General features: G+C 37.0%; 1 protein-coding gene across 1 annotated transcript in view; it reads left to right on the top strand.

Annotated features, from left to right (window-relative positions):
* The window catches only part of SEMA5A (semaphorin 5A), a 633,881-nt gene extending 625,094 nt beyond the window's left edge, over positions 1 to 8,787 (top strand). Inside the window, exon 22 of the mRNA XM_039523675.1 lies at positions 3,238 to 8,787. Coding sequence (XP_039379609.1) covers positions 3,238 to 3,357 — 120 coding nt within the window. The 3' untranslated portion in view covers positions 3,358 to 8,787. The remainder of the gene's footprint in view (positions 1 to 3,237) is intronic.
* The last annotated feature ends 6,218 nt before the right edge of the window (positions 8,788 to 15,005 follow it).

Genomic DNA, 15,005 nt, shown 5'->3' with positions numbered 1-15,005 from the left:
AAAGGAATTCTAATGATACATTTTTACAGTGAAAGGTGGACTCAAGATCATACAAATATTAAATATACAAATACCAGATGTTCGAATAACTAAATTCGATTCATATTTGTAGTGTAATAATTATAGATTTCTTATCACACCAGCCTATATTACACTGAAGATATTATCATGCATTGGCTGGGATGTACAATTTGTGCACCACTGGCCTTTGTTGAAAGATATCAGACTATTGCTCAAGTGTTTTCTTTGAAAGTATCGTCCTCCAGTATCTAGTTTAAAAAGTAGATTTGGACCTCAAAAATCATAGTGGTACCTAATGGAGACTTTCCTTTAGTTCAAATAGCAGGCAGCAAAAGCTTCTGTCCTCCGTCCCATTATATGTGTGTGATTTAGCTGGTGAACAGTGATTTTCAAGAAAACATAAAATTATCACAGACAAAGTTTGCAGAAGAGAAAGATTAAGGGAAATGTAAATAATGAAGAGGACAGAGATACAAAATGATCTGGATTGCTTTGTAAGTTAGGCTCAAGCAAACAAATATGTGCTTTAATAAGGCCAAATGTGAATTTATACATCCTAATACAAAGAGTGTAGCTCTTACTTACAGAATGGGGGACTGAATCCTGGGAAGCAGTGACTCTAAAAGGGACTTGACATTCATGCTGGGTAATCACCTGAACATGAGCTTCCAGTGCGACGCTGTGGCCAAAAGGGCTAGTATGACCATTGGATATATAAAATAGAGAATATAGAGTTGGAGTAGGGAGGCTATATTACCTCTACAGACTAACACGGCTGCTACTCTGAAACCTATATTACCTCTGTATTTGGCACTGAAGTCCACAGTTCAGATAGGGTGTGGATAAATTTGAAAGTTTAAGAGAAGAGCCACGAAGAGACGGTTAAGGAGTGACTTGATCACAGTCTATAAGTACCTACATGGGGAACAAAAATTTGATAATGGACTTTTCAGTTCAACAGACAAAGCTTTAATAAGATCCGATGGCTTGAAGTTGGAGCTAGATAAATTCAGATGGAAATAAATTGCATATTTTTAACAGGGAAGGTAATTAATCTTTGGAACAATTTACCCAAGGCTTGTGGTGGATTCTCCATCATTGGCAATTTTTTAAATGAAGATTCGGTGTTTTTCGATAAGATATGCTGTAGTTCGAACAGGAATTAATTCAGGGAAGTTCTGTTGCCTGTGTTATGCAAGAGGTCAGACTAAATGATCACGGTTGTCCCTTCTGCCTTATAATCTTTGAACCAAATCTGTGATGGGTCAGATCTTCAACTGGTATTGATCTGCATAGCACAGTGTGAATCAAGCTGCATAAATTTATACTAGCTGAGAATCTGGCATGATATCTACACTACATTGCCATAGATTATAAATTCCTCTGTAATATTTCACCTCTTATATTTAGGCTTTGCAGAATTCAATTTTTATTTTATATAGTTTCAATAGATAATGTCAATGTTTATTTTTAAGCATTTTTTAGAGTTTTATCTATTTAAATTTTCACAGATGTGCAAAATTGTGAGTTTTAAGTATTTTTTGGTTTTAGCAATTTAAATTTTCACAGTTTGGGGAAATTATGGGGGGAGATCTGGGAATGGGGGAGGGACAGACAATGACATTAGACTTCAAGATTCTAAAAGTTAAAGCTTTATAACTGTTAAAATATCAAGTGTCAACATCACATGTTAAAACACATAAAGTAAATTTCCTTATCTAATAAATTCTGAAGCAACATTTTTTCTTACTTTGCCTGTCTAAGGCCTGGTCTACATGGGGGGGGATCAATCTAAGATACGCAACTTCAGCTACGAGAATAGCGTAGGTGAAGTCGATGTATCCTAGTTCGACTTAGAATCACTTACTTTGCATCCTCGCGGCACGGGATCAACGGCTGCCGCTCCCCCGTCGACTTTGCTTCCACCTCTCACCAAGCTAGTGTTCAGCAGTCAACGGGAGAGCCATCGGGGATCGATTTATCGCATCTACACTACACGCGATAAATCAGCTACGCGAATAGCGTAGCTGAAGTCGAACTACCTTAGTTCAAACTGCCTACCTGTCCAGACGCCGCGGGATCGAAGTCCGTGGCTCCCCCGTCGACTCCGCCACCGCCGTTTGCGGTGGTGGAGCTCCGGAGTCAACGGGAGCGCGTTCGGAGTTCGAACTATCGCGTCTAATCTAGACGCGATAGTTCGAACTCCGAGAAGTCGAACTCTACGCTTCGACCCGGCGGGTAAGTATAGACCTACCCTTAGTGTATGATGAAATTGACATTTACCAGTATCTACCTATAACAAATCTAATCATGACAAGTCTACTTACAATGATTTAGAACAGCTTCCTATTGCAAAATTCCTAAAGTATGCAAGATTGGGCATTTGTATGCTATCTAGCCAAATACATTCAAATTATTGAATTTATGTGCTATAGCAAAATTTTCTGAAGTGTTTGTGAAGTCCTGGATAGTTAATCTTTTTCTTTTTTGCTTTTTCCATTTGTTTCTTAAATAAAAAATCTAGGAAATTAGGAAAGAGAGATTATACTTTGCAATCAATGGGGTATCCTATTTAGGTATTTTTGAAAATCCACTAGGCACTTATCTGCATGTTTAAGTGCCTAAATACCTTTGAAAATCTGACTCTAAAATGCCTAAACCTCTTTTGAAAATGGAATTTATATTCCTAAATCACTTAGATGTTCTTTAAAATTTTTCACTCAAAATCAAGGAATGCGTAATCTAGAGGGAAATTATATAAAAAGTCTAAGTTGACGAAGCTGTACAGAACCGTTTTGACAATGAAAATACTATAAGAAAGAAGAATATATAGTATAAAAACCTACATGTGATTATCTTAGATTGGAAAAAATATGCCAGGATTCTTTGTTGCTTTTACAGATCCAGACTAACACGGCTACCCCTCTGATACTATAAGAAAGAAGAATATATAGTATAAAAACCTACATGTGATTATCTTAGATTGGAAAAAAAAAACCTATAAGGTTATATTGTTGTATTGGAACAATACTGTATGGGATCATGTAGTTAAGGGCTTCATTGTAACACATATGTGCATACAAATGCAGAGTTTTGTAGTAAACATATGTATTTCAGGGGCACTCTGGTTGCATTGTTGTTTGAATCTGTGACCCTGGAGGTTTGTCCACTAAAATTATCTTAGTAAAATGATACATTTTGCTATTCTTTTTCTAGGCATTTAACAAAAACAACCTGATCTTGGAGGAGAGAAACAAATACTTCAATCCACATCTTACTGCAAAGACCTATTCTAATGCCTATTTTACAGATCTCAATAATTATGATGAGTACTAATGGATTTGTGTATTTTCTGGCCTCTGGTAACTCCCCAGTCCCCCAAAGCCTGTGCTACATGACCGCTCATGTGTTTGAGGCTTCAGAGATGAAGTTCGGAGACATTTCAAGCACAGTCCAAGCCATCAGTATCCCATTACTGCCAAAAAAACAAACACCTGTATGTGACATGATGTTCCCTTTTGCAAGAGTGAAAGGTTGGCCTGCAGTACGGAATGCAGATTTAGTAGCTGGGCATAGTGGAATGAGTCCTGAGGAGTAGATCACTTTGTTCGTGTTTATAAATGTTCAGTCAGATTTCTCTAACATGTTGCAAACTAATTTCTTGCGCTTTTTAAAAGACTGTAACCCCTTTGAAGAGGGTGCCAGGAATGTGACTTCTATTTCCTTTTGGACATTGTCTGCTTGTTTCCACTGGGTTTGAGGAGAAAACTCTGCATCTAGCAGTGGGGCCCTCTGAGGAGTCTTCCTGACATGATATTGCCAAAAAAGCTCATAGAACATTGAGTAAATGATGAGGAGAAATTTGGCAGCACAGTGTTATTTTGTAGGAACTCCAACAATCCAGAGTTAATCTTCCTAGACTGTGAAGTGTTTCAGCTGGAACTCTTGGAAGTTTTCCAGCTGTTTAGATCTTGAAGCAAACAGAATATACCAAGAGATATGCTTCTTGTGGCAAAAAGGGAAATCTGAATAGATGGTTCAAAGTTGTGAGATAATTTAAGCCTTTATCTTGTTTATTTTATTTTTGGGAGGTTACATTTGAACATTTTCTGCATGTCGTTAGTAACTAATGTTACTGTACTGTACGGACTTGCATGATTCATGGCATTCCAAAGACCTCTTCTCCTCAGAGTGTGCATATGGAACCCACTTGACTAGTCTGCTGTAGCATCCAAAAACATGCCAGTGAGCGGCAGAAACAACCGTACCATGATTTATCCTCCACACCCTTTCCTTGACACTCCTGGGAACATATGCCTAATAATAGAATTGCTTTTCTTCTCACAAGTCCTTGTTTATACATGCCTGTTTGAAAACAACAACAAAAGGAAGAAAAAGTGCCAGATGTGTTATGAAAAGCATTGTTTTCATCTTCTTGATGTGTCTGATCCATGCTAATCAACCTATGCCAGGACCATTAATAATGTTGTTTAAAGTGGGCTTCCTTTGAGGCTCCATTGATGTGAATATTTAACATACTAGCTGCTTTTTAAGCTGTCACTTTTAAATTCTTGTGCAAGGGCAGGTGAGGAAACAGTAGCAGTCTTCAAATGATGGCCCAACTTCTCTTGGTCTCCTCTTCTCCCACCACATCTGTAATATTTGTATATTTGGAAGAGAAATTCCTGGTGTACCATTGAAGTGAAAATGGCAGGAGTGTGGGACATTTGTTCATCCCAGAGTGCTGAACCTAAAGGACAATTCAAAGGTTTCTAAATGCTATTCTCAAAGACTTCCTAAACAAAATTAAAAAGTGAATAAGAAGATTTAAATCATTGCCTGCTTTTAAACTATATACCATACCAAGATTATCACATCAGAAATGTCAAAAGGGGGGCAGGTTGGAGGGAGAAAATGCGAAGTGGAGATGTTTTAACATGGAAGAGCCTGTGGTCTTTAGATTAAAGTATAGCTAGATACAAAGGGAAAAGGTTTGCAAAGGCAAATGTTAGAATGTAATGGTTCAAAATTCTGCAAGGCAAATCTATTAAAAAATGCCAAGGAACATAGAATTTTGTGTGAGGGTGTGTATGAATTTAGAATCATAGAGTATCAAGGTTGGGGGAGGGATAGCTCAGTGGTTTGAGCATTGGCTCCCTAAACCAAGGGTTGTGAGTTCAATCCTTGAGGGGGCTATTTAGGAATATGAGGCAGCAGGTCCAATCTCCAGACAGATTTTTGCCATTGATCCTAAAACAACCCTTTCAGGGATTGAATTTATACCCCTGGGTTTAACAGGCCAATGCTTAAACCACTGAGCTATCTCCCTTCCTTCAGTAGCCCTCTAACTTAGATGGCAAGATTCTAGATTAATTATGGGACTAATTCTTCATAACATGTTGCAGTGAGCAATACTTTTGAATCGGAATAGGTTCAAATACCATATTTTACTTAGGTTCTGTGAAAATAATTAAGACTGGTTTCCTAAGTGTTTCCACAGGAGTATTTTCAATGTTCATTTTAACTGTCAATTAAAAATAAATCCTCCATCCTCAGACAGGTTCACACAAAAAAATGTGGTGGCACTAATCCTCTTTTATCTACCATTGTAATACTGTACTTTTGATGTGTTTCCTACAAAACTGCCTCACACATTTATTTCCCTTAGGAAAGATGAAATTACCTTTTCAAAAAAATTCAATGGAATGGGGAGGGGGAACTTTCCAAATCATAACCAGTTTGGTATTAGCATCACTCTGCTGCTGCTGCGAAATAAAACGCTTCATTTAAATAGCATAAAGAAAATAAAATCTGAATTGCTGCCACTGCCTGAAAAACAAACCAAACAGAACCAAACAAAAAACAAAACTAGAAACCCCACTTTTCTTCCTTGCTTCTCTACTAACAGCAGTGTTAGTCTGGCTTCTGTATTTTAAATTTAGCATATTAGCTATTAGACCCATAGTTTTTAAAATATTTAAAGTATCTATCTTTTGAATTTTAATGTTTTTATTAAAATTATCTGAAATGACTCCATGTTTTACTCTACAATATTTTTGAGGGGCATATATCTAACTATATAGATCTATTGGCCATTCCATATATAGTCACTGTATTAGATTTGTGATGGTAATACCCATGGGATAAATTGCAAAGCCATATGATTAACTGCATTTAGCCTTCCTGCACTCTGCCCACTAATCCATCTCCCACAGGACAATTTCAAACATTCCAAATCTCTGAGCAGCTTCAAAGTGATGTCATTTAAAAAAAAATCAACCTACCAGAGAAATGTTTCCTTCGTTTCTTTCAAATATGAAATGTATTTCCCCAAATTACCCTGTGGCCCAAGCTGGGGCAATAATTAGTCCTATAGCACAAAAAGGTTTTATGTCTGTATCTCATGTTCCTTCAGGGTAAGAAATGGCATCTTCATATCACTGGAAAAGGGAGATCCCAAGTTTCCCAGTGGGACTAGTCTTGGAAGATCCTGAGACAGATCAGCCTTTAAAGCTGTGACATTTTTGTGTGTTGAAAAGTATTTTGGTTAATTTAGAGGTATTTAAAATGTATTAATTGTGTCTATTTGTTCTGCCTCTGAGAGCTGCACAGTTGCACGTATGGCATTAATGGAGCCTGGCCTTGAAGGTGGACAGACACAAAAGTAGCACCCCAGTCAGATTTTCTTTTTAATTTTTTAACCATTTCTTTAAAAGTTTTTGCTCTAAAATTGGTAGGACACACATTTTGGTGTGAAGTGGATTTCTGACATCTAAATGCACATGAAAATGGTTGTTTTTTTCAGACCATAAAAGTTTGAATTTTTAAAATCCTGTGAACACTTGCATACAATTCTCATGTAAGCCAGTGGGAATTTGTATGAGGGGAAAATTTGGCCCTAGACTCTTGTTCTTGTCTTGAGAGAGGAATTCAAGTCCCTGACCCCTCTAATTCCCTCCAGTTCTCTCCGAGATTTTTGGCTCTGATATAGTTCTCTGTTCTGGATAAAATATTATATTACTTCTAATGGCAGGATTGGCCATCTCTAAAATACCGGTGCTCGCTCAATACATTCATTTTAAAACTTTCTTTCATGTTGCACTTACGTTTAAATGAAACCTAGACTGAAGTTTAAAATAAAAATTTCTCCAGAACCGGCCAAAATATATCATCTTAAATCTGCAATTTTTTTTCTGTGTAACACCAGTACAAAAAGAAAAAAGGAAGATTGCAATGGCTGGTGCTGTAAAGTATATGTTTTCATTCAACAGTTCAAATTAGAGCTGTGTGTGTGTGTAGACATTTGGGGCTTGATTCAATATGAGATACATGGGAATATATTGCTCAGTTGCTTGGAAAATCCACTACGATGCTTGCAGATTGTATCTTGTACTTCAATTTGAATCTGAAGTCCTTTACTTTCATCTAAACTTACTTTTAGTAGAAGCTTTTTTTCAGATATCTGCAATTGCCTGCTGCTGCAGAGTGTGGTTCAGATAAAAATAAGGGAGTTTTGGTTGGGGTTTGACTTTTCATAACAGAGCAGGAGATAGAGGGGCATTGAATTGGCTTTGATTTTCTGTGATATGAAATAATACTAATTAAAATCCTGGAAAGGTATGGGAAATTCTGTAAAGTACAGGGAAGTAGTTGTTAACAGTATCAGAATAACACAGAAACCTGAGGGAAGTTTCAAATCAATATAAAATAAAGAGCTACAAGGTGATTAATTAAAGAAAAAAGTGCTCAGCATATTGGATATGGCCATACAAAACAGAAAAGAGAGTGAGATTTAAGATGTAAGAAATGTTAATGAAAAGAAATAATTTAATTTTTTTTATAATTATAGAATAATTAAGGCCCCACTTCAGTAAAGCATATATATGTTTGTTTATCTTTAAGCACATGAGTAGTCCCATTGAAATAAATGGAATTTAAATACATGCTTAAAGTTTACTGTTTTGCTGGATCAGGGCCTAAGACCCAAATCCTGCAAACACTTTGAGCACATGTATAACTTTATTACCATTTAAGTAATGCTATTTAAGTGAATCGTACTACTCGTGAGAAAAGTTGATCACATGCTAAATTGTTTACAGCCCAAAGTGTCCTATTTCTTTCTCCAAGAGCCCAGAAACAGCAGAAGGAAAACTGTGGTGCTAATGAAAATCAGAAATGAATTTACTAAAAGTTAATTTCAAATCTGGATCTTGATTATCAGGGAATTTTTATGCATTCATTGAGTGGAATATTTGAATTCATTTTTTCCTTTGCTAAATAAAATTAATTATAAACAGGATATTTTGCTTCTCTTGATTTAAAAGACATAATCTCCCAAACTAAGTAATGATCTGGGATCCATCATGTTTTGTTTGTTTGTTTTCATTTTTTTAAAGGGAACTAGCATTCAAGTCACACAAGAATATCAGCTTGATTGGTAGATGGACTGCTTTGTTTAGCACCTAGAAATTCTTACTGATCACATTGCCTCCAGCAATACACCAGTATTTTAATTTCTCTCGCATGGCCTTTGCTCTTCTTAGTTATAGATAAAATTCCCTTTTTTTCCTCTTTGTTTTTGCAGAAATGCTCTTGGCAGGTAAAATCTGACACTCTGTATGATAGTCTCCTAGGGGAAGTGGTGAAAGTCCCATATCTTCAGACTTCTGAAATTACAATGGACAGAATACTAGAAAATGTACTGTATGGAATAATCCATCACTGGTAGAGAAATAGATTGAATGATCAGATAAGTTTTTGCCACTTTGTGGGGTTGGGGGGGGTGTTTGCTTTGGTGGGAGGGGAGGTTGGTGATTTTGTGACTGAGGTGATATGAAAAGGGAATTCATTAAACTCTCAATCTAAAGTTAAAGATTTTTCAGGTGGAAGATTTGGCAGGTATTTCAACACCAATAGCAATAGTCAAAGGAAGTTGGATTAGAATTATGTGGAAATGTCAATTGATGGTTTGGCACATTCATTATTTAAATTGCACACAGACTTTAGTCTTTTGCTTGAATAAGCTTTTCCAAATTGGCAAAAGCAGACATATTCAACCCTTATCTCCTGAATAGTCAGACATACCAGATTGCCCATCAGACATACCTCTCTGTCCTAATAGTCCTTTTGTTTCAATGGATGTTCTGCTGAAAGTGTAGGCAAAAGATGTGTTCATGACTCAGCAGCAGTAGGGAACTGAATACAAAGAGTCATTCTCAATGGCAAGTTAAATGGAAGGGAATCCGACTCTGTCAGAAGTGGTGAGCGGAGTACAATATATTCCTTTGAGACAGATGTCATTTTGTTTGTTTTCTTTACAATCCCCTAATTTTGCCACTTTTTCACCTAACATCTTCCTGGACTGGCATTGTTCTCTGAATTCTCCTGTCTGGCTCAGTAGAGAATTGAACACAGCTCTCCACCACTGAAGGTTTGCCTACATGAGAAATTTGCATAGATTTAACTAAACCTGTTTTTTAAACCAGCTTAGTGGGTGGACACCCAATCCAGGGGCTAAGAATGCAGCTGGTGGCTGTTACTTTTGTTTTCTGTTTCTCTCTGAAAAACTTCATCTGAAAATCTGGAATAGCTTGGAAGGTACAGAATTAGCAGTCAGATCATAGTTGCTCCAATATTTGCCAGCCATGTTTGCTGATTCCTAAGCATACGGATTTCAAATAATTCTCCCCTCTCTTAGCTACAGGAATGGGCCTAGATTAAAAGTGAAATAATAAAAATTCCAAGCAAATCAGTTCACTGGGTTTAAGGTTTCATCTTTTAAGTAAAAATTTGAAGCTGGAAGTATAATTGCTTTTACACCTATGTCCTGAAAAGCATTTTCTTTTTTGGGAACCTATTAAGTAGTCTTGTATCTCTAAAAGGTTATTTTGGAATGTAACATACCTAGGAGGCAAGTCATAGAAATATAGCTGTGAGATTTTCACAAATAAAGATTGCTGGAAATAAATGCCACTGTTTCATGTAAAAATGGGGTAAATGAACCCTGCACAGAACTTTATAGGATTGAAGATCACACTGAATGCCTAAAGAGCCAGATGCCCTTGCAAAAGCTGCCAGGATTGCAGTGCAAGATATTTTCCATTCTCAAAAGAAGTATGATACAATGGTTAAAGCAGAGGACTGAGAGCGCAGAGATGTCAGACAAATTCTGCTCTCAGTTCCACCCTGCGTAAATCCAGAATAATTCCTTTAAAGACTTTACAGTTATTTTGGATTTACAGTGATTAGAACTAAGGGCATAATCTGGATCCTGAGTTCTATTCCTGGCTCTGCCACTGACTTGCGTTATGACTTTTGACAAGTCACTTCATCTCCTGCTGCCTCAGCTTCCTCAGCTCTAAACAAGTGTTAGGAGATGATTGCGGATACTACTTCTCATCTGCATAGGGTTTGTCTGAGCCTTAATTTGTGATTGCTTGCAAACTTTATTGAACTCCTTGGAAAGAAGTAATGAGAGAGCTGCAAAGTGTTATTAAGAAATTAATCACATGCCCTACTAGCAAGAGTCAGTTGATCAGCATGATTTCCACAGGAGAAAGTGAGCAAGGTTCTCCACCTTCAGAGTGGAATATTAAACCAGAGCAGGTGGACTCTGGGAGACAGGAAAAAGAGGAGGGGATGAATGGGTTCTTTTATTGTCTGGAATTATAAAAATTAGAGATGAAAAGGCTTCTTAGGTCCAGTCCAGCCCCCAGCCAATGCAGGACTGATCTCTAGAATACATTTTCTGCTATTTTGTCCAGCCTAGTTGTAGAAGTCCCAAGTGATGGGACTTCTACCATATCCTTTGGGAAACTATTCCTCCGCTAGAATACATTTAGTTCCCAGTGAGTTTTTCCTTATATTCAGCTTAAATTTTATTCTTTTAAATGTTAACTCATTACTTATAGTCATACCCCATGTACTCCTCTCTGTCCCTGGTGTTCACGCTCTTCAGATATTCATAGAATGTTATCATGTATTCAGTCATCTTGTAAACAGACTTAACTCTGGTACCACAGACAAATGTTAAACCATTCAAACAAATAGCTTAGCCATATAAATGTATATTTCTTTATTTTTTTTCTTTAAGTTGATCTTTCCAGTTTACAAATCATTTTTGTTTTTAATTCCAATTTGATTTTTTCCCCTGGAAATGTAGTGTCCCAAAATGAACACTGTATTCCAGGTATATATGACCAAGAGCTATATAGAAAGGGACTGTTACCTTTGAGACTCCCATGGGAATTGGAAATCTAAATAATTTTGTCATGGTGTTTGGTTTTGGAACCCAAACTGCATTGTCCCTTTTTACAGAAATATTGCTTTGAACATATAGATATAACTTGATACCCACTATAACTCCATAGGGCTCTTTATTATTTTTCTTTGCGGTGAGTCCCCCAACTGCATTAGTTTCCATTTTTCCAAGCTGATGCTTGTTTGTTTGTTTTCTGCCCATCTTTCTAATCTCTTTTATTTTTATTACTTCTTTGCCTGAATAGTGTTCAGAATTCCTCCACATTTAGTATCATTTGCCAGTTTCATTAACATGCTTTTTACTCCCTCTTCCAAGTCTTTAATGATAATGTTAAATAAGATTGATCCTAACACAACTTTGCAGTACCCCACTACACACTTCCTCTAAATCAGAACATTTATCATTGCCCTTGCTTTGTATAGCAATTATCAAAAGAATAGGCTTCCTACCCAAGCCAATTTTTTCAGATAATTTTTTTCTTAAAAAACAGGATCAAATACTTTAATAAAACATACCTAAATGACAAGTCCTTTGTTATTAATTGTGTAATTCTGTATTCAAGGAAAAAGTCATTCACGTTTGGCTGGATTCATTTTCTATAAACTGATGCAATGTATTGCTCATAGTTCAGTAAGTTTCTGGCCACAGTTCAGTAAAGACATCTCCTTCAGATAAGAACATGGTTTAAATCATACATGTGCTTATGTGCTTTCCTGAATCCAGCCCAAAGTGACAAATCTGAAAAGTTGTTGAGTGCCTACAGAGCTGATCAGCAGCAACCCCCGTTGAGGTGACTAGGAATTCCAGGTGCCCAGCATCTCTCAAGATTTGATCCCAAACGTGATTATATTTTTCTTCTCATGTGTGTTCCAATATTTTACTAGGACTATCGATTAATTGTATAGGATGGTACTAGTAAAGATTGCTCTTTCCTTTTTTGAAAACTTGCAACCACATTTGCTTTTCAACAGTTATTTGATATGCCCCCAGTTATGTATGACTTTTTAAGATCTTTATCGGTGGTGTGTTTGTTAGCTAATTCCCTTAAAATCCCCCAAAATAAATAATCTGGTCTGCTTTCTATGTTTATGTTCAAACATCCCCTTTACTCCTCTGTACCTCTTGTTATATTTACAGGACATGCCTCCTTGCTAATTGTTCAAACTTTCTTTTTTTTCTTATTAAAGATTATGAAAAGGAGTTTCTCATCTCAGGCATTTTAAGTCATTATGAATTACATCCCTGTCCTTATTTGTTAATGAACCGTCATTCTACCTAGCACTACCTTTTCCCCTGCTGTTTCTGTAAAACTTTTCTTATTTGCCTCCAACCCTTTGGTAGCATTAACCCATTTTTCTGTCTTGTTGCCCTTAACTTATCCCTCAAAGTTTTACTTTCCACATATCAGTACCTCCATCTCTTCTACTTAGTTACAGGAGTGTTGTATTTTAAAAAACCTGATATTTGAGGTAGCCTCTTGTCAAATCAGACTGGGTTTGGGTGGACTGCATCTGAGGAAAGATAATTCCCCAGTAATTTTAAGGCTTTTAAGGGAGCAGGCTTGACTTCTAAAGTTAGACCTTGGGTGACACAACAGTAGTTTGGTTTGTTATTTCCTATCCCGTTTGTGAATAAACTGTTCTGCTTCAAGTGTATAGTTTTCAGTCTGGAGAGAGGAAAATGTTAGCATATTCACAAATCTTTAAGAGTAGGAAAGACACACTTACAAAGCCAAAAAAATGAACGTGACACAAAAGATTTAGTTTCACTTTTCTGTCTCCTGTCAGCAACTGGGGGTGACCATTCCACTATCAGTAATCTCTTCTGTAAGTATCTGAAACATATATGACACTTGAGAGTGAAATTCACATGAAGGTCAGCTAAAGACTCAAAAATGACAGAGAAATACTACCCACAGTCCAAAGCGTGGCATCCTTCAACTTTGCCAAATGTAATAAGGCTACAGGTCATCTTCCCATTAATAGAAAGAAAAGTCAACATATTCAAACCTGGTCACCAAAAGTCAGGTTCCTAAATCCATCTTCAAATATTTAAATAAAAGTGGCCTAATTTTCAGACCTGCTGAGTGCCCACAGCGCTCATTGATGTTAGTGGGAAGGGCAAGTGCTCAGCAACTCTGAAAATCACATCCCCATAGCTAGGGGCCTAAGGACAGTTTTAGGTACCGGTTTTAAATAATGTTTGAAAACTGGGGGCCTTAACTTTCTTTTAAAAAATGACTTGTGCCTTTTTAAAGGTCAGTATTTCATGTGTTTCACCTGCACAGTATTTCATGTTTTTCACAATAAGAAGCAGATATCAATGGAGATTTTTTTTAAATAATTGTTTTCATGTGGGTCTCCCTCGTCTCAGGACAGAAAATGAAAGGAAGCCACAATGCTCTTCATATTTCTCTTTAATTGGTTCCAAAGATCAGTGAGCTGCCTGTACTGTGCTAGAAAGATAATTATAATGGTTTAAAGAAGTTGGCCATTTTTTTTATTGTTCCCATGTTAGCACTTACATAGAAAATGAACACAAAAGAGATTGCTAGTGTGTGTGTGTGTGTGTGTGTGTGTGTAGGGTATTGGGAGTGGTTTTAATGGTAAACTCTCATAAATTAAACTAATAAGTTCAAAATGTTCATTTCAAAGCACTTGAAGAACATGTACAAAAGTCTGACCCAATGTCTGTTGAAATCAGTGGAAACACTTCCACTGACTTCAATAGACTTCGGATCGGGCACTAAAGAAGGCTTGCTTTTTTCATTAAAAGAATTCCCTCTACCTCCTCTGTATTTGAGAGTTGGCCTGCTAAAGAAACAACTCCCTGCGCATTGTGTTACATAGATGGATTGCTGAGATTTTTGTACTGTACTCAAATGTCCACATAAATCCCCAAAGGTGACCGCAGCCTCCACCTCCACCATCACATATGTGCTAATACAGTGTCTCTTCAGTATTTTGCAACAATCTACAACATTATTATTGGCAATATAGTAACTGTTGTTATTTTTTTAGGATCCATATAAAAACTGTGTTAATCAAGTTGCTTGTATTTAACTATTCATCTCTGTATCATGCACTTGTTTAGGTGGGGAGAAGTAAGTGGGACTAATTGCCCTGTATTCCTCTTTACAAAGCCCAACTCATCACTTCTTGTCTCCTGCATATTGTAACACACTTCTGAGAAGAACTAGCTCAGACCATTGGTGTAGAAATAAAATAAAAATGCCCATGGTACTTCCTGAAAAATTGTGTGAGATTGCCCTGAAATAAGTTTCTTTTATACATCATTCATTAGTGAAGATCTAGGACCAGATCTGCAGCTGGTGTAAATCTATGTATCACCATGGGAGTCAATGGAACTGTGCCGATTTATACCAGCTGAGGGGTTGGTCCCTGTTGGTCAGTGTTCATAACTGTTGGGCCAAATCCTGTCCCCATTAAAATCAACCATCATTGATGTCAATGGAAGCAGAACCAAGTTTATAGGGCAAAAATACACCATAATCTCTTTGTGTATTTTAATCCTTGTTTGCCTCATGTTTATGAGAAACCCCGCATGCACTTCCGTGCAAGAGTGCATGGGCGTGCACAAATGCAGAAACCTTCACAGGAAAGGTCTCAATTTGACTTCTTTTAGCCCTTCTTTGTAATTACTTTGATGTTTGTGTTCCCTGTAGCGTTCAATACTGGCATTGACAGTGTGTATCGTGACTGAG

The sequence above is a fragment of the Mauremys reevesii genome, linkage group 2, assembly GCF_016161935.1.
Source record: "Mauremys reevesii isolate NIE-2019 linkage group 2, ASM1616193v1, whole genome shotgun sequence".
NCBI classification, from domain to species: Eukaryota; Metazoa; Chordata; order Testudines; family Geoemydidae; genus Mauremys; species Mauremys reevesii.
The sequence above is the reverse complement of the archived record's forward strand: the minus strand, read 5'-3'. Positions and strand labels throughout refer to the sequence as shown.